Source organism: Typopeltis vanoorti, chromosome 21, assembly GCF_054136105.1.
Source record: "Typopeltis vanoorti isolate ZY-2024b chromosome 21, IOZ_Tvanoo_1.0, whole genome shotgun sequence".
In the NCBI taxonomy this organism is placed as follows: Eukaryota; Metazoa; Arthropoda; class Arachnida; order Uropygi; family Thelyphonidae; genus Typopeltis; species Typopeltis vanoorti.
The window spans coordinates 98518734-98545000 of NC_143569.1; the positions used below are offsets into that span (position 1 = coordinate 98518734).

Here is a 26267-nt window from a genome sequence, read left to right on the forward strand (position 1 = left end):
AAATAAATCGCAGCCAGTAAACGGCATATTTCACTTACAAAAACTGGAAAAATAAAAGAAGAGAAAATTCAAAATGATTGAGTATTCACGAGCCAATTGTCTCGGATGGATTGTTATGACATGCTCTTACTTAAATTGGGAAGAGAGCGAGAGAGAGAGAGAGAAAGGAGCGTTTAAGAAGTTATCGTGTCACTGCTTGGACCAGTGAACGCAATTTGAACTCAGGGGTGGATTTTCTCTCTCACTTAACAGAGACGATGTTTTTCTACAGATTTTATTGGAATGTTGCACTAGAAATCAAAGCCTTGAGCTATGGAGATATGCATATGAAATCACAGACAGATAGATAGACAGAGGGACTCCTTCCTTACAGAGGAATAAATGTCATTTTGTCAAACTTCCGCGTAGAGTAACAAGAAATTCATTTGATGCATCAAGGTCTAAACTTAGCAGGGAACAAAACTCATTTTATGTTCGCATTCGGAACTGTTTTATTTACACTTCAATTTCCTTGTCTCTTCTGTCCATCATTTCTACAACAGCTCCCGGGTATTTCTTAAACAACGGGAGATCTGCACAGTTGACTGCACACTTATAAACTTTCGTCCAGAAAATTATGACACGTAGGCAGATAATTAACAGGAACAAAGGGTGGGAATTGTAATTATCAAATGATGGCTTCCGTGTTTCGACTCGGTATGAGAAACTATGCTCGTTCCTCCCCCCCCCCCCCTTGTGAAAGTGCGGCCAAGATCGCTAGCTTAATTCATCGTTGCGCTTCCAACCATTGTGAGACTGCGCTAGGTTTAAGTCTCTCAATCACAATAACAAAGATCCACTCAAGTCTGTTTTATCTGCACAGTACGTAACCAGAAAAACAAAAAATGAGATTTGGGTGGTCTTTTATCCCATTGAGTTATTACCCATCCCTTTTCCCATACCCGAAGTTCTAAGGGAAAAAAATATATATCCATACAAGATGAATAAAGGACGATACAAAGGCCTGTTCTTGTAAAGTTTCTTGCCCTTGGATGGTGGGTGGAGATTACGGTAGGAATGGGTGGGGAAGTAGTTCGTGATATCCGTTCTGTTCTATCAGAAACCGCTGATCTTCAAATCGTTTATAGCTACTTTATATTGTTAAAGTAAATGAGCGAGTCTGTCACGACTGGCGTGACGTCTTTATCTTCAGTAGTCCATTTTTGTCAGCAGATATGCATAAGTCATTAATCCACAAAATATTCTAGGCGTGTCTCTTTAATCATTATAACATTTGCAATTAATCCGTGTAGATTACTTAACACAGAAAGAAATTAGCAACCGAACACTTAAATGAAATGTACAAATTTATGGGCTTGAAAATAAAACTACAACTTCAGCGCGTGAAGTGAAATGTGCGACAACTTGAACTGTTCAACTTCAGCGCGTGAAGTGAAATGTGCAACTTAAAAAAGAATTGTTCAAGTCAGCGCGTGAAGTGAATGTGCGACAACTTGAACTGTTCAACTTCAGTGCGTGAAGTGAAATGCGCAACTTGATCTGTTCGACTTCAGCGCGTGAAGTGAAATGTGCAACTTAAAAAAGAACTGTTCAACGTCAGCGCGTAAAGTGAAATGTGCAACAACTTGAACTGTTTGACTTCGGCGCATGAAGTGAAATGTGCGACATCTTGAAAAAGAACTGTTCAACTTCAGCGCGCGAACTCAGATATGCAACTTCAGCGCGTGAACTATTAATCACAACTGAAATCCACGTAGCTTCACCTCGTGCAGCCTAGGGAGTGACGTGTAACAATGCAGATTGCACTAAGCCTATAAATGATGTTCTAAAAATCGCATTTTTTCTTAAGGCAATACGACCTTAAGAATGTTAATTATAATGACCTCTTATTTATGTTTCTTTTATAAAATCCCACAGGAAAGAATGGCAAAAACTTATTTTATTTTAATAAAAGGGTTCAACCATTAGGAATCTCCGATTACGAGTTATCAACGGATACTCATTCACACGCAGTTACTTTTATTTCCCTTCGCCGACGTCTCACTGAACATTTCGAAGAATCTTTACGGCTTCAAACGCTCCGGGTAAGTCATAACGCTGTCAAGAAGAGTTCGCTTGGATATTTTCATCTTGGTATGTCATAATTGAACTTCATCCACAAGTCAAGGACGTCCTAGCTTAACATCTACTGTATGTGTTGCCAAAAGGTATAGGCTCCGTGATCCGTGTTACGGTCGTGCGGTTTAGGTCATCGTTCTGTTAGCAGGTGTGGCCGAGACACAAGGGGGTTTTGTCGGAGGTCATCATCCAAGTGTCTTAGATACTTACGAACGTGTTTTTGTGTTTCCGGCCTCGAGTGAAATATTGAGCGCATGTGGATTACTTTGATGGAATGCTCGGGGGGAGGGGGAAAACTGTGTGGTCTGGGTTGTCTTTTCCCATGACACTCGTACTCATACCACACACACACACACGCACACTTACAGAGATAGATTTTAAAAGGAAAGAAATAAAATGAAAATAAAGTAAAAAAAGATTGAATTCAGAGAACCTAGCTGAAATGTAAGAAATTCAGAGAAAGAATGAAAAAAAAATTAAATGGTCCGTTTAAAATTCAAATTTGGTGCTCTGGAGATTCTGATATTTGTTGGTTGTTTTTCGTCTATAGTACACATGCATTTTTTATCACAAATTTTTAATTGTTTGTTATTATCCAACAATAGCGGATAATATTAACTGGTACGTACAAACAGCCGAAAAACAACAATCGATAGATAGATAAATACTTGAATATTGTGTCTGTTTTGTAATCCAAGATCCTGTTGGGAAATATCAACAATGGGCGTTAGAATATAATCAAGGCAATAATTACAATTCGATATTCTGTAACAATGGATACCTACAGTGAAGGAATACATAGGCATCTGGAAGTGGCACAAAACTGTTGCAAGAATATACTATTTTAACCACTTTTTACTGGACAGTTGATGATAATATAAAAAGGAAAATAAGGTTAACCCAAGGATAAGATGATAGAAAAAAATCATATAATGGTTCGCTACAAGTGTCATGAGTGAAGATTTTAATCTTATTTACCCAAGAAAATCCCCTGGAGAGCAAACCAGGTAAAATTATAGTTTAATTAAGACCATTATAGGAAATCCAGAAACAAAATGGACACAAATTAATGTCTCACTCCATTTAACTGAAAAGCTGTTCTTATCACGTGATTTTCTTTATATCGAATGCACATCTATAAACAAGAACATGTAAATTAATGATGTTTGTATCAGGACGAGTTACTAGTCCATCCCAGTTTTTTTTTTTTTTCCTTAGTAATAAACCAAGGACAATGGATCTGGACAAACAACAGGCCGTTGACTTTATTTAAGTTGTATTTAAGACAACATAGGAATGTGTCTCTCCTAGACCTGATGGTGGAGAACATGTTTGCAAGGACACCTAGAGGAGACTTGACTAGTTTTCTCTCATCGTTTTCTTTCTTTGAATGATATCTTGTACAAACAAATCTCCTCCCTGTCTTCCAAGGCTGGTGCAAATCACCCCTTTTCTCCTCGTAATTATAATCTAATAATAAAAGAAATGAATACAGATGTACAGTTGGAGATAATTCAGTAGTCGTGAAAAAGAATTACAGGCTCAGGTTATTTTACAAATATCTGTTTAGCAAAATTTTTCTTAGTGCATAGACGCTAATTATAAGAAGCAAAAATAATGCAATCTTGGGAGAAAATACTATTTATTTTCTAATTTTAAGTGCGTTTCATGAAAGGGCTGACGCCTGTTAGATTTTCTTTCATCCATTCGTCCTCCATCCACTTTATAGATGAGGGACGAATGAATGAAAGAAAATCTAACAGGCGTCAGCCCTTTCATGAAACACACGTAAAAAGAGAATTTTGGTGAAATTTAGTAACCCGGATTTCTATTAATATTTGTTCAGTTTTTAATTTTGTTTTCAATTAAATCGTTTTTATTGGCAAAAAGATTCGAAACAATAAACAAGTTTATGTTTACAATCAATAAACTATCTAGAATCTGATTGTGAAATATTAATATAAAATGAAATATTAAACCCGGATTCAATTTCTGTCATAACGATTGACGTCACTATACAAGAATGCAATTACAATTTATTATTATTATTATTATTATTCCCTTATTTTTATCTTGAAATTAATTATTGTATTGAAATTTCCGACGTGAGACTAACGTTTTACGCTTGAAATTAATTAAGTCGAAATGTGTTGCACCTTCATATTTAGCATACGTAACAACTATTTTAAAAAAAAAGAAAAAAAAATAGTCTTTCTGTTATTCGCCAACAGGTGTCACTTTTTTCATTCAGTTTCCAATGCCTTACTCGACGCCAACAACAACAACAAAAAAAAAAAGTGTGAAAAGGAGAAAAATTAAAGGCGACAGCTGTTCGAGTATAGAAAGAGCAGCTGAGGCCAAAGTTGGCAATTTCCCGTCACGGCGTAACATACATGCAGCGCACGAGCGGCTCTGGGACGTCGTGTCATAATAGAGTACACAGAGAGAAAGAAAGAGAGAGCAGGATGACTGGGAAGTTTTTGCAACACTCGGATTATAAAGAGAGGCTGCATGATTGAAAGTAGGCCTAAGGACACTTCATTGGTGTTCGTAATCTGTCCAAAGGTAAGTAATTCCAAATTGGTGCTCTCAATCCGCATTCATACTAAAAACATATCAGTCGGAAGTTGTCCTACGATCAGGATTAAACGGCTGTTAACCCTATATTTAGGACAGCGTAAAAGGAAAACGTGTACATTCGTATAACCGCACGTCTTGTTATCATCCAAACTATCCATTGTCTTGTTGCCGTTATTTGTATTCTCCCCTCCCTCACGCAACGTCTGTTAAAATCACAATAGCTAACGGAAGACACATGCGCAAACAATTGTACTTACAGCGAAACTTATATTAGATGTTTGAATCCAATGGATTGTTTATTGAGGCTGAAAAGCTCATTGTGTACGGAACAGGTCACGTGATCTCGTTCGTTAATCCATATAGTTTAAATAGCGGTTCCACTCAACTGATCAATAGCATTTAAATATTTTGAAATAACAGTTCGTGAGATCACTACGCATGGTTAAAGGTAGCTACCAGTTGACTTCGTTGCTAAGAAAAAAAAAAAAGCTAATGTATCTCTTGTCTAGCCTGGATTATATGCATTTACAGTATGTATGAGTTTATAAATACTTTGCACATTTTTTCATGCCTATTTCTTGTTTTTGAAAGGAATCGACTATAGTTGAATAGGAGATTGTTGGTGAGTTTTAATTGTTAAACAAATCGCTTGATGTTCGTAATTATAAATCTAGCAGTTGTTAAAATCGGTTGCCTAGTTACTGTTATTATAAACACGTAAGTTAGTGTTTTGAAACTGAATAATCATTGTTAACAACTGTGGAAACAATTATTAGGAATTGCATTTATATATATATATATATATATATATATAATTGTATTTGTTTGTTTGGGTACTTCGAGACGGTTCTGACGTCCCATCCGGTTTAACAATTTTCAAAGGTCTAGAGTCTAGACTATCCATTATCTGAATAGCACTGTTGTAATATGGAACGTGTTCAGTAACAAGAATTTAAAATGTTTCTATGATGTCATATCTGTCCGATCTGTTTTAGTCACCAGATCTGAACAATTGGAATATTACATTGTGTTGCAATAGTATTACTGCATCATTATGTTGATTTTTTTTTTACTATTATAGGAATGTTTCATTGCGCTTACGTGGTAAATTCGATGAGGTTGTCAACAACAGATGAAGTTGTTTTTTTGTTGTTGTTTGTTTGTTTATTTTTTCAAGTAAGTAAACGTTAGCGGGTCGGTTGTCGTATACAGAGGTAGTTGTGTTTTTTCCTACCATGCACGTATAACGACCGAAATAGCGGATTGAGTAGCTTAGTCTGCATAGACGAAGCCCTTTGGTCGGAAAGACCTGGGTTCAATTCCCGTCAGTGACGTGAGGAACCTTTACCTGGTCTCTTTCGACTAAAGATGAGTTAGCCGGTCTCATACGGAGGTAGCGGATTTTTTCACCAGGAAACTCGAGTTTTTCGTCCTCCAGAACAGGCAAACCAGCCCCGTGAACACACATGGATTATTGTCATAAATACGGCCCAGCTATATGCCGGTCTCGAGCCCGGATAAAATTGGGGGGGGGGGGGAAGAAGCAATGGTGAAGTATCCTGTAAAAATCTCACTAGGAATACTTTGTGGGCAATGCCTACAAAAGTCACCTACGGTCGGAAACGAGTGAAAGGGAAAATCAGAATCATAAGTAAGTAGATAGACTTGAACAGCTCTATCTAGTATTAATTAGGTTTATGAAAAGCTACCAATTAAAGTTATTAAGCCTAAAACGTTAATGTAAGGTTGGATAGAATGATGTAAAGCTATTGACAATGAATACTTATTGTAAGCAGGGCTGTTTATTATCCCGAACACCAATTATTGAATAGTGATTTAAAGTGAGAAAGATGGTTGGGATGAACTGATTGGAATACGGCTAAAGCAACAAAGGCTAGTATATGTTTACTTAAGTGTGTTCTTAGGCTGGTTACTTCTTTTTCCAGGAGGGAAACCCTGCTACCACCACTGCCATATAAGACTAACTCACCTTCATTTGGAGATGGGGAGCGTTATCCCTTATGACTTGAAAAAAGTTATATATGAGCGCGTTTCGACAATACGAAAACACTGAATACAGAACAAACAGCCAGTCTGTTCTAGGGTAATTTTCTATTCAACACCCTATTTTTTTTTTTTTTTTTTTTTTTATTTCTCTTTGCACATTGCAATTTTCCATTAGCTAACATACCGCGTTCAACCAGCTGTAAGAAGCTTGCCACACCTCTAAGAACCAGTTACTCCAGCCCACTGGCTGACCATCAGAGAGAGAATGATCTTGACCCAGATCACTGGCGATTTGCATATGCACATGCATCCTGTGAAATACAGCTGGAATTGAAGGGTTCGCATCTCACCCATTATGGCCTGCTAAACCAGAATAAATTGGCCTAGTGCCTGGCTCCTAGATACAGTGTAGATAGGCACAGGAAGCGGTGGGGTAACGTGGAATTCAACGATGGAAAGAAGGCAGTCGGCGAATCGCTGATGGTGAAACAAGAGGGGGGGGGGAGGTATCACAAAGCGATCTAACAAGGCGAAACAGTAAAGAAAGTAATAAGTGTGTCCTCTTGGGAAATATTTCATAAATTAGACTATGGGTGTGGCGTAAAAAAAGGTTATAAAGAAGTAAAAATGAAAAGAATGAATGCTAAGGTGACTGGGAAGAATTAAAACAGAAACTTTATGTTTCTTATGTCTGAAAATACTGCAGTATATTTGAAAACTAGTGTGCGCATTGCACGATAAGGGATTCGTTAAGAAATCTTATAACTATTCAATAATTCTAATTCTTTTTGTGTGTTAGAATTTTGTCTGCAACGTCCACCTTGGAGAAACATTTCCGATCTTCAGCCAACAAGATGTGGATTCGAATCCCACTGCGACATGGGATTCAAATTTTCATCATACAAACACTTCCTGATCATTCAATGCTTGTAAGCGAATTATTCACAAATTCCTATTTTGACGTCGGTTCTCCTAAGCGTGCATCTCAATATAGCTTGATGTTAGGATTAAATTAAGCATAAGATAATCACGAGGAGGGCAACTAAAATCCTTTTAATCACCCCGAACTATTTCTACAATAACGGAAAAGAAAATAACATGAATGAAGTATAGGGGCTAAGATTAGAATCTTATTGTAATCTTACTAGAATAATGGTCTTTTGTTTGGTAAAACCTACTTTCGAATCCCGTCTAGACTAGACAAGAAACCCTGTTAAAAATTTTCAACTGAGTGAGTAAAAAATCACACACAGAAGTGAAAGGAATTCGCCGAATGGAGACAAACTAGCCGAAGAATACACAAGTTAATGGACATGATATTACACATTAGCGATTTTGTGCTAGGACTTTAAAAAAAAAAAAAAAACAGCTTTCTGCCATTAAACTACTCTAATACAAGTAAAGCTAACCTACTTAACATTAAACTAGCCTAACGTAATCCAAATGTTAACTTAACCTTATTTTATCTAAGTGTTAGCTGACCGAGGCTGTCTCGATATTAAAGTTTTCCGACCAAACATAAAGTTGTCTAAAGTAAACTTGAATCACGACAGCGAATGAATGCAACATAAAATGATAAAAATAAATAAAATAGAAAGAAAAAAGGAGAGAGAGAGAGAGAGAGAGATTCCAAACTGCTGTGTGCATTGGAGGACATCAAGTGACAACGAAGAAATAATAAACTGCATCCCAAGAATGGCCGTCGTTCCCCAGAGGCTGTTCCCACGTAATGAACAGATCTGTGCGAGGGAAAAAAGCAACAGGAAACAGAGGGCGAAAATTCAGACTTGAGGTCATCCGCTTTACGGAGAGGAGCGACATCATGTAGGATTAGCAACACCTACTTGGCGGCAGCTCTGTTCTGCCGATAGCTGAATTAAACATTCGCTATTAGAAACAGCTTTAATATTATTCTAAGAATCGGGTCTGCATCTTAACAATCGCGTCTGTTTTACAAACAATACACCCAATTATGTACTTCAAGTATGCAGAGAAAAAAAAATATGTGGGGAAGCACAGTAATGCATAGAACAGCCTCATATAAGCAATTTGCCATTGAGAATATCGTCATTAGTGTTAGTAAAGTTAAAATTAACCATTGGCTGTTCGACCTTGTATGGCAGTTACCTTTAGTTTCGTTCTTCATTTATGTGGCCCTTAACAGGCTATCCCTTCATTAGGAAGGGTGTAATGGCCTATTTAGCACGAATAATACTAATGTCTGCTTTTAATGAGTATTTTAAATATCTTATTCTAAGCATTACGTCAGTTATGCATAAAATATTTTGTAATAAAAATATCGCTCAAAGATTATTCGTGTTCACTAGTCGTTCAATGAACTCAACTCTGATACAATCAGCAAGACGTGAACCTCGTATTACGACACACTGTCGCTATTTTTCTTACGAGAGAGTCCGTTTAAATGCCTACTTTTTTTAGTATTTACAATTTGGGCCGCGTTACTATGGAAACGGACTCCAGCTGGTGTCCTATGTTCCTCGACTTCCCTCACTCTGTGTGGAACAAGGGAAGAATAGGAAAAAAATTGATAAAAAAAAAAAAAAAGGAACTGCGTACCTCTGGTGCCGTGTTTGACCTTTACGACAGCAAGTAGCGCAACCGTGAGTAGAAACGCTGGGTTACGGCCGGTGGTTCCCGGAGAAAGGCGGAAGTGCAGCCTATAACCCCAAGCCTCACGTGATTGCCTTGTGCTGGTAAATGTTTGGACGGGAAGGCGACCTGGTGGATTCACGGACAAGATCGGCAACGGAAAAAAAAAAGAAATGAAAAAATAACGACGAAATCACTGGGTTTTTCTGTGATTGAACAACAGCGGTCTGGACGGCTGTTTGTGGTGTGATTCGACTTGTTTGTGAAGGAAAACAAGCGAAGATAAAATGCATTTGGTAGAAAGTTCGACTAATGAGTGATCCTCGGTAATCAGAAAGATAAACTAATCAGCATCGCAGGGTAAGTTGATTTTTAAGAGCTTTTGGAGTAGAGATAGTAGGAAAGACGTACTAAAACTGGCAATTCTAAAATTTTCATGCAGTTGCGGAGAGAAAGAGGCAGTCTTAAAACAATATTTTCTTTCTTCGAGAAAGATCATCTGCAAATGTCACATTTTCTTTCTATTTTTCGTCTCTCTCTCTCCCCCCCCCCCCTCTCTCTTTGTTCTTATACCATCTTTCTCCCCTGTTTTGTTAATGTTTCATTCTCTCTCTCTCTCTCTCTCTCTCTCTCTCTCTCTCTCTCTCTCTCTTTACTTTCTTTCACTATCATTTTTCTTTTTTCGGTATTCTTTCTCTGTTTTAGTCTCTTGTTTCATTTCTCTCTCTAATTTATCCCCCATCATCTAAAATGACATACAATCGCACATTTTGTTTTTACTGGACTGATTATCAAAAAAAAAAGGTTAATATTTATTAAAAAATATAAAGTAATTATGATTAGTAAGTAGAAATCCGTTCGTGATAACAAACTCTTTAGGTTTTTGTTTTTCTTAGTAAATTATTAATGACCATCTCTGTAAGATTAGAACTGGAGAAAGTGTTGTTCATATTTTTAAATAATATAATATAGTTTTATGATAATTATTATAACTCAGCATTTAAAGCCTGCCGTTCGAAGTCAGTCAATCAACCTCAAGGTTGAGGAGTCAACTCAATATCAACATGGGAATCGTGCTTTCAAATAAACAGCTTACGATGCCATTTAAAGTATTTTGCAGCGTTCACAGAGATGCGAGCAATTCGCACAAAACCAAGCGAAGCCATCATGTGCTGCATCCCGCTTACCGAAGACTTACCGCAGTCTCATGACCTACAATACTGTTGATAACCTTCCGATTATCAACAGCATTGAAACCTTCCCAGTGTGTGTAGGAATGAGAATTTCTCGTTATGGAATGAGAAAACAAATTTGGAGGGAAGGCAATCTCAAAATAGATGAAGCATAGCTCGAAACTATGACGTCATTATTGGATTATTTTGCAATCGTTTGTGAAAAGAGTAATATATATATATAAAATACTCTCTCTCTATCGCATATCCCTTTCTTTCCAAAGCAGATTTCTGTCATTGATTTTTTCCTTTCTTTCTTCACATTTTTTCCCTTTTCTTGCAATACAAACTTGCTGAAATGTTCTTTTTTTTTTTATTTCCATTTCAATTACCTTCGTTAGTAATTAGAGTAAAGCGAAGCTTCAGACTGTGTCATTCGTCCTTCCAGTAACACGGACGCAACCATTGTTCCGGAGAATTCCCCCTTCCTTACATTAAGGACAACTAATTTGTCACCCACTTAGCCTTGGATTTAGATATAGCGCTACAAATTTACAAAGATAAAACAAATATATTCGGGGAAAAAAATCAGACATCGTAAAGTGAACAGGACTCTGGACTTTTAAATACGATAAAGACAATTCCAAATATATTAATACTTTCAATTAAAATCTATAAACAACCATAATAATTGTTATTTGAAAGCTGACAACTATAGCGAACGAAAATTATAATTGTCACGTGATTACAAAAACGTTATTTATATTCGACAGTTAAAGAAAATGTACATACGTTATAATCTTTTTCATTATGCATGTTTCATTATGAAAGTCGATTGCGTAATTGTCACGTGATGACATAATATTATTTATATTCGATAGCGAAATTCAAAAGCACATACGTCATAATTATTTCATTAGGCATGTTTCATTATGAAAGTTGACTGACATGCGTATTATAGAAACATATTATCACGTGATCCCACTACCTTATTGTTTTATACAAATACTCATTTCTCGAGATTGAACGCTACTTTTAGCAGCTATGAGTGTAAACAAATTAATTAATTATTTTAAAATAGATCTAATTTAGAACGAACGTTAGAACTCCATTCTTTTTAAACTATTTTTTCTTTTAATTTTTTATATAACCTATTATCAACCGTTAAAGCCGAATATTCCCACCACTTTTTTTTTTTTCTTTTTTTCCCTGCTCTTCCTTCCTTTATCTCTTGTTTCTTGCAACTCCATTCACGTAAATACTGCAGATAGACAAGGACAATCAGCGGTCGTTGACTTTTGCTCAAACACATGTCCGTCTCCCGAGATCATGAATGGGCGGGCGACTGGTTTCGCTAAGTTGTCCAGGCGAGTTGCAGGTGTAGTTAGATCTAACGGGACTCGGCGAAGGAGGTATACAATGATCTGTTTTGTAACGGTAAATGACAGTGTTTAGTTCCTCCCCATCAGAAGATGCTTTTCTGAAACTGCGGAGTAATGATGACTCATCGTTTAACGAGGTATAACGACGTATTTAACTCCGAATAAACCGACTGTCAGTAGTGATTTCAGTGAGTAGACTTCCTCTACTGAGTCGTCGTATGATGAGGATTCAATGAAGAGTCAGTTTTGAATCCGATTCTGAGCCAAAAGGTAGGTTTTAATGATATTTTATTAAGTTAGGCTTAGCGATAAGTTTTTCATTTGTCTTTTGGCCATTTTTATTTAACGTACGTCTCGGCCCTATTTTTTTTATCCCACTAAACTTGGTTGCTATGCAATTACGTCCCCTCTAGTGACGAGTATTGGTGTGAAACAGGGGGGAAAAAACTATACAGTTAATGATGACAACTGAATAATGTCAGAAATTAAAATTCACTTTAAACTTAAATAATTATTATAAAATAATAAATAAAATAATATTTTCTTATTGTTTTAAAGTTGAAAATGAGAAATAATTAAAAATAATAATTATAAATTGCTAAATAATATTCACACTAAATAATAATTTAGATAAATGAATATTAAATTCTTGTAAACGAGGTGAAGAGAAGGATTCCTCAAGTGGTTGCTGGGATAAGAGTTCCACCGCAAATCCATGCGTGTCGTAGAAGGTGACTAAAGTGGACGCTGAGTTTCGAGAGTTCGCTCTCTCAGGTTTCTTCCGGAATTTTGCTCCCGGTGAGGGGGGGCGGGGATGAGAGAGCATTTTGAGTCTCTGGGGAGGGTATTCTCCGGCGTGGCCCGAGAGGGGGCCTTGTCGGGGATGCTTTTCCCTGGAATATGAGAGGTTCTGCTCAGTAGTGGGGGTGCCCGTCATTGAGTGGACCTAACGCTGAGTTAGACGGTCTTTCGGTCACTATGGAGTGGTCTAGGGATCGTCCTAATTTTTAGAGTTTGCTTTATTTTAAAAAAGCCCATATGTCTTACGAGGCGACTAAAATGGGTATCCAGGGAGGGTAATGGATGGCAATACTGTAGCCAATGAAGTTCTAACTGAGGCTCGGCTATTGCTGCTACCCTCCTGCCATGATCAGAGCTTATAGCTCTATATTATCCCATCCATACATTGTCCTCTACAGATAACGGGGAATATGAAAAGTATTCTTGCTTCGCCCATCTAGCAAAAAAAAAAAAAAAAAAAAAGAACATAAGGATTGAAAAATACAATAACTATTAATACAATCATAAATAATATACTTCATTATTGTTTTTACGAAAATTAGATAATAATAGCAATTATAATTCGCTGTGAACTAAAAAAACTCCGGAATGAGTAACAATTCAAATTCATATGCTCTAAATTATTGTAAACTAATCCAAAAAATCCTGCTTATCCCTCAATGATCTTTCATTGAAGTAGAACATATTATCACGAAAATAATATAAATATTATTGCTGGAAGCATACACGAATCAATACACTGAGGCTTGCCCTTGTTCCATGCAAGAAAAAAACGTCTCCAAACAAGTTGCTACTTGCCACCAAGCCAACTTTTAGTTGTTTTTTTTAATCCGATCCCGTTTGTAATAATATAAAGAACATTACATTAAATGCGACCATTATCACATTCTTACACATGCAGCAAGAAAGAGAAGGATAAACATAAATTAATAATCAATAACTGATCTGAAACACAAAACAAGAAAGATGGCAGACACTGCATCAACCGCCATCTATTGGTCAAGTGTCAAACGTTTCGGAAATTATTTGACCGTGGATATTGATAGACGTCAATTAGACATAGCATGAAAATAGCTCAAACCACTGCTGTCATTCCGTATTCCTAAGCTTAATGAGTATATGGAAATCGAACACATAACGTATAAGGCACAAATTTCTCCACTTACAGTACGTCGAAATAAGTTTTGTTGTTTCAAAGAAAGCTAAACTGTACGTATTTGAACGTTATTATATTTTCCACAGCTCTGGGCATTCTCTTCTCTATTTTTTATTTTTATTTTTTATAATATCAGGTCAACGTATCTCCCAATTCATGTATCGTTTTTTTTTTTTTTTTTTTTTTTTTTATTTTAAGCTCTGGTCTGGCCGGCATCCAATGCTTTTCCACAGAAACAATACTACTAACTTGAACCCCAGCTTGATTGTTTCTAGTCGGACTGACGAGATTTCCCTTACACCCTAATAGGGTGTAAGAGAAGCATCCATTTGGTCCCTTAGTTAACTTACTGAGGTGACATCCTCGTAGTGATGATGGCTGTTAACATTGTCTATAGATAATTCAGTCTTTTGCCAATATCACTAACGGATAGATCACTGATATGGCCTCCTATGGGATCACCTCTTACGAAAATTTCTAAGTTCTCTTTCACGTCATTGGCAATAGATTGATCTACGGTTGCACGTTGGCTATAGCAGCATAAAGCTAATGTGATAAACGGAAATTACATATCAGTATGTTTCATTCCATAACAGGAGGGGGAGTGTCCTACCTTCGACAAAAAAAAAAAATGTATCAGTTAGGGGAAAAACGTAACAGTCATATACGCGAAGGTCTGTCGACGGTCAACAAGCAGGGGTAAAGTTCTGTAGCAAGCTGATGTTGTTGTTGTCGTGTGGGATTTCCCAGAATTTTCTCATCCATCCCTTAGAATTGGTTGAGTCCTCTAGTGAGGGATTTTAAGTATGCATTTTTTGACTGTAAATCCATGTGTGTTCAAGGGCCGGTTTGCCTATTCTGAGGGACGAAAAACCGGAGTTTCCCGGTGGAAAAAACACCCTCTATCTCGACGGTAGAGGATATGACGGGAGGACTCTTTACTGGTCTCTTTCGACATGGACGGGAATCGAACCCATGGTCTTTCCGACCAAAGGGGCTCCGACTATAACGACTGAGTCACGGAAGCTCATAGCAAGCTGATGCAAATAGTTAATCACAGGTTAAATAATTTTAATGTTCAGTTTGAAGAAATTTGATATTTCCACGCCAGAGGAAGGCAGCATTACATTTATTCGTTTATTTTTTTTATTAGACTTCTTTTTTGATATAACCTGTTTATTTGTTTTTTCAGGGTTTATCTGAAGTAATCCATCATGGTTGACACTCCATCTCGTGTGAGTGTCCAAGCTTTGAGGGCATTCTTCACTCAACACATCGAAGCAGCTCTTGGGAAGACACCCACTCGTCACGAGAGCGTTCAAGACGCGAGAAAGAAGCAACCCAGGCACTCGTCAGTGGTTCCGCCAGAACTGAGTGCTAACCGACCCTTACCCGATGGGGGGTGCATGTCCAAGTCAGCCTCTATGGGAGACCTAAACGCCCTCCTCGCCAAAGTTCGTCCGATGCCCAAGCCCAGAACAGTGTTCAACACTATAAGAAAGTCCGCAGTGTCAACGTTATGTTTATCTGAACGTTACGAAATGCCATTTGACCCCGTTAACCGAAGCAGCCAAGAAAACCGACTTCTGACCCGAAGTTCTTCGCAACGTCCGTTGAATACCCTTGATCGACGGATATCAAGCAGTCGTAAAAAACCACGACCCTGGTTTGGAACAAACTCCGTTAGTTTCCTAACTCCAATTCACGATTCTTATCCACGAAAAAATCGCTATTCTCAAAGCCACGAAAGATTACCTCTTGGCGAAATATTTAATTCTAAAAAAAATTCCGAAAATTGTCGCCTTCAACCGCCAACAGATGGCAGCAGCAGCAACACGGGAAAGTGTACGAATCGTCAAGAGTCAGCCAGCGTGAGTTCGCCGTCAAAGACCCAAGTCGAACTCATGCAGTGTTCCCAGTTAGTGTCGTCCGACAATTACGTAAGCAAAGCGAACCTGTGCTATCGACGGAAGCAAATTCCTCCCCAACACATTCTTGGGACGGCACCATCTAAGCCATCGAAACCGCCAGTCATGACTTTGTCTTATGCAAGGCGTGCCCGAAAAGCTACGCAAGACTCGTGCCAAGGTTTCAGTTGCCATGACGACAGGAGATCGCTTGCTTCATCTCGTGCCTTATCTACTTCAGGTATGTAGGGAGCATATTTCATCTTATAAATAATTATCTCTCTGAAATCTCCTGTTTTTTAACTTCTCAAATAACCTTACATCTTGAATAATTTCAGAAAAAACCGCAGTACATTAATTGCCTCTAGATGGCGCTCTCTTTATAATTTCAGATTTGGGACCTTATATTATTATAGATAAAAGTCTGAGCAATCCAAAGAGGTACATAAATATTCCCCCTCCTTGAAATGGTAGGGTTTTATGTATTTATTTTTAAGATTAACCGAATACTTGGAGTCCGTAAGTCACCACAAGAAAATTTCCAGATTTTTCTTCACTCTTACAAATTTTTGTTCGTTTTATGTAATGACAAGTTTGCGTTTTGGTAATCCCTAGCTTCTAATATTCTAAGGCTTTTTCATGTACAGATACGAGAACAATTTTCAACAAAATTGAAATTATTGTCTCGTATATATTTAAAGGTGTCATTCAACCTTGAGTTATTTCAGGAAAAAAAAACGCAGTACATTAATTTCCTCTAGATGGCGCAAACAGTAATTTATAATTACTGTTAAGTTTTAAACGATATCAGTTATTATATTAAATTACACATTATATCAAGCAATACTTAGTCTTTACTTGAGTTGTAAGTCAACAGTTAGAATTGAAGGAAGTACAGGAAGATGGTTTAATGTTAAATCTGGTGTGAGACAAGGATGTACATTATCCCCTCTGTTATTCATTATTTATATGGATCACATTATGAAGGAAAGTGGTATTAAACCTGATATCAAAATTGGAGATGTTAATGTCAGCTCTTCGCTTTATGCGGACGATGTTATACTTCTAAATAAATCCGCTACAAGTTTGCAAGATTCCTTGACTAAATTGAATAACTGCTGTAATAGATACGGTATGAAAGTCAGCAATAAAAAGACAAAGACACTGAAAATAGGCAGAATCATTGAAAATGTCAACTGCATTGTGAATGGAGAACCTGTGGAACAAGTAAAACATTTCAGCTACTTAGGCACGATTTTTAGTGAAGATGGTAAATTAAATATGAAAATAGACCACAGAATCAACAAAGCTGGTATGGTAGGAAGTCAATCGAATAAATTCATATGGAATAAGAGAGAAATCAGTCGGAACACTAAATTAGTGTATACAAGACAGTGCTCGAACCAGTTTTAACTTATGGATCTGAGAGCTGGGTCAGAAGTAAAACACTTGACCAAAGACTGGAGACCGCAGATATGAGAGTCCTGAGAAAGATTATAGGTGTGAACAGATGGCATCAATGGCAATATCATATTAAAAACGAGGATATTAGGAAAGAACTTGACATTGTCGTCATCCAGGAATGCGTTAGCAGAGCTAATCTCAGGTGGTATGGTCACTTAAACAGAATGGGCGAAGAAAGATTAGCAAAACAAGTGTTCTCTGCCAGGAAAACAGACTCAGAGGAGGACCAAGAGATAGGTGGATTGATACAGTAAAAAGTGCCTTAGAAGACAAGAAATATAAGATCTGATAATGTTGGAGTCTTGACAAGTAACAGACTGATTTGGAGGAAAATTGTAGATAGGAAGTTAGTAATTATGTAAGGTGTTCATGTAGTACTATCATATCCTGTACACCCCTTGAGGGTACATGGCAGGAATTTGATGATGATGAAGAAGATGAAATTTATACACCATTTAAAGGAAAATATAATTTTGTTCATAAAACACATTTCAGCCGGATGTGTCAACGAGAACATCAAAATTTTATAGACCGTGAGATGCGGTGATTAATACCCTTGGAGGGTAATGGATGGCAATGCTGTAGCCAATGAATTTCTAACTGAGGCTCGTCAATTGCTGTTACCCTCCTGCCATGATCAGAGCTTTAGTAGCTGAATAACACATTAACGCTACACTGTCCTATATAGATAACGGGGGAAATGAAAAGCAATGGAAACAAGTAACGAAGAATTAAATAACGGAAATTGTATTTTTTTGACCGTATCATGCGTAATAAATAATCCCTACATTTGTATCGCATGGTTACAATCCAAACTCAGAAAATTTAATTACATTAACTGTTATCAATGTATACAGTTTGAATAAGGTACTGCCTACTGACGTATTTTGAAGAAAATCTAATTTTTTTTAAATAAAAATCTTGTAAATTATAATATAATATTTAAATTTCTATAAAACTTTCAATAAATATTAATGTGGTCATATTTTTTCAAAAAATTATTAAAACACCATTCATTGTTGAAAATAAAATTATTTCAATAGGTATATATTCTGATGTTAGGAATGAAATACATGCATGAACATTTTAGCCTTAACATTTTATTTTGAACACCTACATTTGCCTTCTACAATGGTCCTCGTCTCACTGGGAATGGTTAACGCGATTAATGTGAAAATGGACAACGTTACTATGCAAGAATACCATTACAAAATGTCTTGGATCATTTCCATATTTTAATAGCTCTTTTGTCATTTAATCAGGTTACATAATTTCTTTTACCAATTCAACAATGTCAGGTTCACTTTATTTTATTAGAGCCATGTGATTTTTTTTTTTTTTTCGCAAAGGACTGTTTTGTTCATCCATTCTGTCTTGCAGTCATAATGGCTTGCTCAGAATTGTATTTCTTGGGTTTTTTCCTTAAAATTATTTAATTATCCAACTATCATCAGCGCCAACTGCTGGTGAAGCATTTAAAGATGTAAAAGCATCGCTCTTTATCACTAATGATATCCTTAATAAGCAATCTTTCTCTCTTATTCGTTATTTATAATTTATAAATTCCAGAATGTAATTTTTTAAAAACTTCACACATTTTCGCTCAAGTACTTTCAGTTAAAAGAAATAAGTACTGTTAAGGTATTTGTTTTGCACCTCGTTTTCATTACATCGTAAATGAATTTCACTGAAATTTTGTTGTATATTTTTAATACTACGATATAGAATGTAAAACGTATGTAATTTTTTTTTCCGAAAAACGTCCTACCTAGCTAATAAATGTATTTGTTCGTCCTTATAAGGACTGGCTTAAAGGGGCGAAGCAAGAATGCTTTTCATATTCCCCGTTATCTGTAGAGGACAGTGTAGGGATAAGGTGTTATTAAGCTATTAAAGCTCTGATCATGGCAGGAGGGTAACAGCAATAGCCGAGCCTCAGTTAGAACTTCATTAGCTACAGCATTGCCATCCATTACCCTCCAAGGTATTGGATTGAATGAATCCACCTCAACATCCATGTATATGTTCGATAGCATGTTAGCCATTTATATTTCAAAACTATTATAATTTTGATATGGTGTTGGAATATAACGTTTCAGAATTAATTTATTTTAAGGTGTATTGAAATATGTTTGTAAAATAATGGAATATTATATTAATTACATATATCGAATTTATGTTATATATGATAAAATAAAAAATATGTTTATATCTGAAATGATTGATAAGTCTATGCATCATCTTCAGAATAGAGTGAAGAATTATAGTCTAATGAGTGTTACCAGTGTTTATATATATAATTGAAAAAACAATTACGATTTTTTTGTGTTCCAATGGGCGAAATACGTACCGATAACTACCTAAGTAAGACGGGTAGGAAATAGACTGATACATGACAGGAAGTAGATTAAGCGGAAGTAGAACCAGTGGAAGGGAGTGAACTTATCCTAGTTCAGTGTAAGAATCCCCTGCTGTTTAAGATATTCGTAAACGGTTTAGGTTCAAATATTAAGAGTGAATTGTCATTCTTTTCTAATGATCTGGGCTTGAAGGATTATTTTAAAAGAGTGGTAAAGTGGACAGCGAGGCTTAAAATTTAATGTGAACAAAACGGAAGCCTATCTAATTTGCGATGTTAGTATTAGTATTCCATCGATTTAAGGCCTGGCTCATATTTAATATCATATTTACTAAGGCTCGGCAGAATGTAGGTTTAGTTTAAAAATGTGAGATGAACGAGGAAGGAAATTATTGTACTGCTATATAAACTTTGTTAGTCTACATGGCTGAGTGATCAACGCACCTGCTCTCTAATCAACCGGTTTCAGTCTTGAATGGATGGCTGTGAATGTTTCAGGTAGGAGATGAATTTCACTGTCTGGTGGTGAGAACACTGGCAGGCTTACTGGAGGCTTGAAAAAGGGTTTTATTAATGTAATTGTAGGTTTACACCTTTCATGGGCAGAAATCGTAAAAAAAATAAAAAAAATAAAAACTTATCCCTGATCAGATCATATTGGATTGCACACCGCACTTTATTCAGTAAAATATTTAACGGATAGCATTCAGAAAAGGACTAGGAATATGAGATAGTAGGTTAGTTGCAATGTGATAAATTGATCTAAGAGGAGATTTAATTGAAAGTTATAAGTTAATTTATAACTTATAACTTTCTACACAAATGATGATACTAATAATATGCATCAGATTGCAGGAGATTGTTGCATTTGGCTAAGTCAGATTCTGTTAGCGGACATAATAAAAATATAGTGAAGAAGATGATTAAAAGAAATATACGAAGGTCAGTAAACTCCACGAATTGGCGAATTTATGTATTTTTCAGACAGGATTAGATAATTGCTGTGAGTTAAAAATATATACTGATCATCTAATTTGACATTTTTATGCGTTGGTGTAGAAATATATATATATATATATATATGGGGAAAAAAATAACAAAAAAAAAAGTAAGAGAATGAATGAGAGGAAGGACAGTTTAATATACACAAATTATCTCATTCGCCTGTAGTGAACTTCCTGTTATGTGTATGAGTTCGTCCAAAGAGGCGATTCGCCCGTGGCTTACATACTGTTTGTGATTTTGCCTTCTCCAGCATAAGTGGTCTCACAGTGGCTGCTGTTTTCTGAATACATTTACTAGCAGATAACAATAATTTATTTGTGGAGTTTGATGCCGTTTGCCACCTTAGTGTTCTTTTGGAAGGGCCGCTATTTTTAGTAATAATCTACCCCAGAATAATCAAGTCCGATATATATATTTTGTTAGTTCAAGTCTCTCATCATTGGCCTTTGGAGTGAAGAAGATGCTGAGATTCAGCAGTCGTAGGAGAGGAAGATAAAAGATAGAGATATATGGTGTTAAAGGAGAGAAAGAGGCCTCAGTAAACTAGTTTTAGCTGTTGACACCCCCCCCCCCCGGGTACTTCTAAAACGGTCGTTGACTTTTCACTTTTAAAAAATGAAAAATCCTAAAAGGAAACATATAATAAACTAAGAAACTTAACATGAGTGAGAGAAAGAAAAAAACCGTAATTTGACCAGCTAGATCAGACGTGGCCAACTTCATTCTATACGTGGGTCAATATATGACGAGTGCTTGAGTCACGGGCCCCGCACTTTTAGACAGAACGTAAATAAAAATAAACTCTGCATTTTTTCAAGGAAATAGTTATATATATATATATTGAATTGCTATATTTGTTAAATCATTTTACTACTGGGAGAATAATATAAAATACTTGAAACTGAGTCTCTGAAACTGATAACTGTAACCAGAGCAGAGCAAGTGACTTTCAATGATGCGTTACTCTGGAGCGCATAGAAATCTACCACTCTCACTACTACAGCTCGCACAGAGAAGCAGTAGATTTTATAAATTGAGTCATCTTTTTAAAGCAATTTTGATTCCGTGTTGAGAATATAAATTGTTTCCGTCATCAGAAATAATGAATATAACTAGTATATCAATCAAAAAATCTGCGGTCGAAACTAATAGCTAAATTGACAATACATATAATTTAATATAGTTTTTATCCTTCCGCGGGCCTGCTGTTGGCCACCTATGAGCTAGATAAACCACAAAAATTTATGAATGAGAACTGTGATAACTATTCAATTGGAACTAAGTAAATTTAGAAATGGAGGAAGAACTTGTCCCGAGTGATGCACCGCCTCGATGTAAGCGTTCGCAGCTCGGGTTTAATCAGGCCCACCCCCTCCTGTGTGAACTATAGAAAAAAAAAAGGGAAAAAAGCTCTAATTTGCCTTAAATTATTGGCCCGCGAATACCATTAACAGAACCCCAATATCCCTTCCTCTGCCAGCCGGGCAAAACTGCTACACAGCGCCACAACCTCTTCCTCGTTTAGGTCCAAAAAATCCTTTAGTTATTAAATGGATAAGAATCCTATTTTGTTATATAGCCAGTAAGTGAAACTCAAGATCGAGAACTACGATCTAAGAGTTTCAATGCCGAAAAACTATCGGCGAAGGCAATTCGAAGCAAAGGTGAAGCAAGCTCCCTCACTATTCTTGATATTCTCTCATAATGTAAAACACAGCTCCTAGGAGATGTATTATTGTTTTACATTATGAGGAGAGGTCACTACCCAGACCTCTACTAGTGACCTCTCCTCATAATGTAAAACAATAATACATCTCCTAGGAGCTGTGTTTTACATTATGAGAGAATATCAAGAATAGTGAGGGAGCTTGCTCCACCTTTGCTTCGAATTGCCTTCGCCGATAGTTTTTCGGCATTGAAACTCTTAGATCGTAGTTCTCGATCTTGAGTTTCACTTACTGGCTATATAACAAAATAGGATTCTTATCCATTTAATAACTATTAAATTGCCAGAAAACTAGCCTTTTGGCTTTTAATTTTAATTACAAAATCCTTTAGTTGTTCTGGAGCGACCGCACTTATGTCCACGATGTGTAGGTTCCCCCATCTGAAACCTATGCTAGTAGAATCTTTCTCACCATAAAAATGGAACCCAGGTTCCCTTAGTTTGTCAATTGCCGTTAGGAGTTTTTCTGAATTTTCTGGGGGTCCGGTAAAGGATCTCATTATTATGGCTCCACCTTTTATGCCCTGACTGGCAGGGGTTATCTTATTCTCGGGTAATTCTGATTGGCTTATGTTGACCGATTTTGGTTTTTTGTTATCTCCTTCTTCTAGGTCTCTTGGGTGTTTTGTTGTAGTGTCACTGCATTCCATGTCTTCCTCTATTCTGTCTTCTCTGGTTGTTTCTGCAGACTCACTGACAGGAGCTTCTTTATTTGCGTTGCGGTTCTTCTTTATTTTCGCTAGTGAAGTTTCCTTGGTGGCGGCTTGATTTCCTGTTGTCGTCGTCACTAAAGGTGGGGGTTGAAGGACTGGGAAATCTTCCTGCTCTGTGGTTTCGGGCTTCTCGACTGGTGTGGTTGTAGCTGGTTTTATAGCGCAACCCATCCTTTTCGTACGTGTTTTATGCGGGCAGGCGTCTGCTTTGTGCTCCTTGTTCCCACATTTTAGGCAAGGTGCCTGACACTGACCTAAGTGCATGCCCTGCCACCAGGCAGTTTCTGCATTTGTTTTTTGCACAGTCTGCGCCTAGGTGTTCGAGTGATCATCATTTAAAACATTGTAATTGACTAATACCAGGATAGTTGACTAGTACCCTGGCAGAACTAATAAAGACAAAATTGGGGACTTCTGACTTCATTTCTATGGAGACAGTCACCTCCCCGGACTTCCAATCTGGGATGTCCATGTCGTTGGCTAGTTTTATTTCGCGGGCGACTCCCCATTTAGAAAAAACTTTCCTGATAACTTCGTTCTCTTCTTCGAGATATTCTAGAGGGGAACCTGTCAATTTTAAGTGTCTTAGGTCGCTTCCTACCACAAGAGGAAAAATTTTTTTATTTTGGCATTCGAAACTTTGAAGGAGTTTCTCTCTGGTCACTGTGTTTTTCACAACGACCTGATATCTACCCCCCAATAAGGGGGAAAGTCGAATATACTGTCTGCTCCTACGATGTCCACTAAAGCTTTCGCTAACGTCCTCTTATCCAGGTTTGTGTCGACTTCGACCCAGAGGGCTCTGACTCTCGGTAAAAACGAAGTCATAGTTTTTAAAATAGAAAGAAAAAACCTACACTAACTTACTAGTGCAAATACTAAGTCAGAGAGAGAGAGAGAGAGAGAGAAAAGAGATGGACCTTTAAACAAGGCCAGGTGTTCCCCGTCAACAGAAATCTCCTATTGGAGGCGTAAGACTGACAGACGGGCACATGGCAGGATAACAAAAAACCAGCTAAATTAGAATTAGAACAGCAAAAAAAAAAAAACATAAATAAACAGCAAAGATTTTTCACCAAAAACAGGCAGTAGATGTCTTGCAAGGGAACTATATATATATATGCTAACATCTTCTTCTGCAGCTTCTCCCACTTAAGTGGGGTCACTGTTGATGATGAGTCTCCTCCACACCTTCCTGTCTTGGGCTGTCACCACATCCAAGTTCTTCATCCTCAAGTCCTCTTCTACCAGCTCCCTCCATCTCTTCTTTGGCCGCCCACGCTTCCTCCTTCCTTGCACATCCATCTGAATGACCCTTCTTCCCACATATTCGTCCTCCCTCCTCATCACATGACCAAACCATCTCAACCTTGCCTCCTGTATTTTCGCTCCTAAGTTCGTAACTTTCACTGTTCCCCTGACATAGTCATTTCTCAGACGATCCTTTCTGGTCACACCGCACATCCACCTAAGCATTCTCATCTCTCCTACTTCCATCCTGCTGATGTTATTTTCCTTCAGGGCCACAGTTTTTATAGCATACGTCATAGCTGGCTTCACTACTGTCCTATAAATTTTGCCTTTCAGATTGATCGGCACCCTCTTATCGCATAACACTCCAGCCATCTCCCTCCAGTTCCTCCAACCAGCTTGTATCCTGCATCCCACTTCCTTCTCAGCTCCTCGATCTTCTTCCACTGTTGAACCTAAGTATCTAAAGTCTCTCACCTTCCTGATGACATTTCCTTCCAGCTCCAGATCTGTCTCCTGGCCGCCGCCCACTATGCAACACATATACTCTGTCTTACTTCTGCTCAGTCTCATACCTCTCTCTTGCAGTACTTTTCTCCATTTTTCTAGTTTAGTTCCCGCTTCTTCTCTTGAATCTGCATACGGCAAGATGTCATCTGCATACAACATTGTCCAAGGCGCATCTTCGCTCACCTCCTCTGTTACCACCTCCATCACAATATTAAACAGAAATGGACTTAATGCTGACCCTTGATGCAAGCCAACTGTTACTTGAAAACTTTCTGTCTGTCCCAAACAGGTCCGAACACTTGTCTTCACATTTCTGTACATTTCCCGCACCAACCTGACATATTTCTCCGGCACCTTCTTCTCCCTCAGACACCTCCAGACTTCTTGCCTTGGCACTGTATCGTATGCTTTCTCCAGATCAATAAATGCCAAGTGTAGCTTCTGTTTTTTCTCTAGAAACTTTTCCATCATCTGCCGTAACCCAAAGATAGCATCTGTGGTTGATCTACCAGGCATGAAGCCAAATTGTTCCTTTGCAATCTCCACCTCCTTCCTCAATCTTCCATCAAGAACCATTTCTAGGATTTTCATTGTGTGGGACATCAACTTTATTCCTCTGTAATTTTTACAGCCTTCTGCATCCCCTTTACCCTTGTAGATGAGGACAAGAGTACTCTTCGTCCATTCCTCGGGTATATTTTCTTGTTGGCAAACTTTCATGAACAGGTCCCACAGCAAGTCAATTCCCTCTTCCCCCAGTGCCTTCCATACCTCCACTGGAATCCTGTCGGGGCCCACCGATTTTCCACTCCTCACCCTCTTAATGGCCTCCATCACTTCCACTCTACTGATGTTCTGCACCATCCCCTCAGAAGGCTGCCCATCTTCTCTGTGAGTCCTTGCATTTTCCTCATTCAAAAGTCCCTTAAAGTATATTCTCCATCTGTTTCTTATGTCCACATCCCTCCATAATACTCTTCCTTCAGCGTCTTTGATCTGCCACACATCTAAGGTGTCCTTTGCTGCTTTATTTCTACATTTCGCTAGTTGGTAAATTTTTCTCTGTCCTTCCTTTATATATATATATATATATATATATATATATATATATATACATATATATATATATATACTATATATACATATATATATATATATATATATATACTAACTATACTGTATATATATATATATATGTGTGTGTGTGTGTATATATATATATATGTGTGTGTGTGTGTGTGTGTGTGTGTGTATATATATATATTATATATATGTGTGTATATATATATATATATGTGTGTGTATATATATATATATATATATATATGTGTGTGTATATATATATATATATGTGTGTGTGTATATATATATATATATATATATATATGTGTGTATATATATATATGTGTGTGTGTATATATATATATATATATATGTGTGTGTGTGTGTATATATATATATATATATATATATGTGTGTGTGAGGAGCCTGTGTAGCTCAGTGGAT

At 37.2% G+C, this 26267-nt stretch overlaps 1 protein-coding gene across 1 annotated transcript in view; it reads left to right on the forward strand.

The window, feature by feature from the left end:
• The first annotated feature begins 4534 nt into the window (after positions 1 to 4534).
• Positions 4535 to 26267, forward strand: part of LOC150095135 (uncharacterized) — a 38335-nt gene continuing 16602 nt past the window's right edge. Inside the window, exons 1-2 of the mRNA XM_090411352.1 lie at positions 4535 to 4683; positions 15019 to 15974. Of these exons, the coding sequence (XP_090267478.1) occupies positions 15041 to 15974 (934 nt within the window). The 5' untranslated portion in view covers positions 4535 to 4683; positions 15019 to 15040. The remainder of the gene's footprint in view (positions 4684 to 15018; positions 15975 to 26267) is intronic.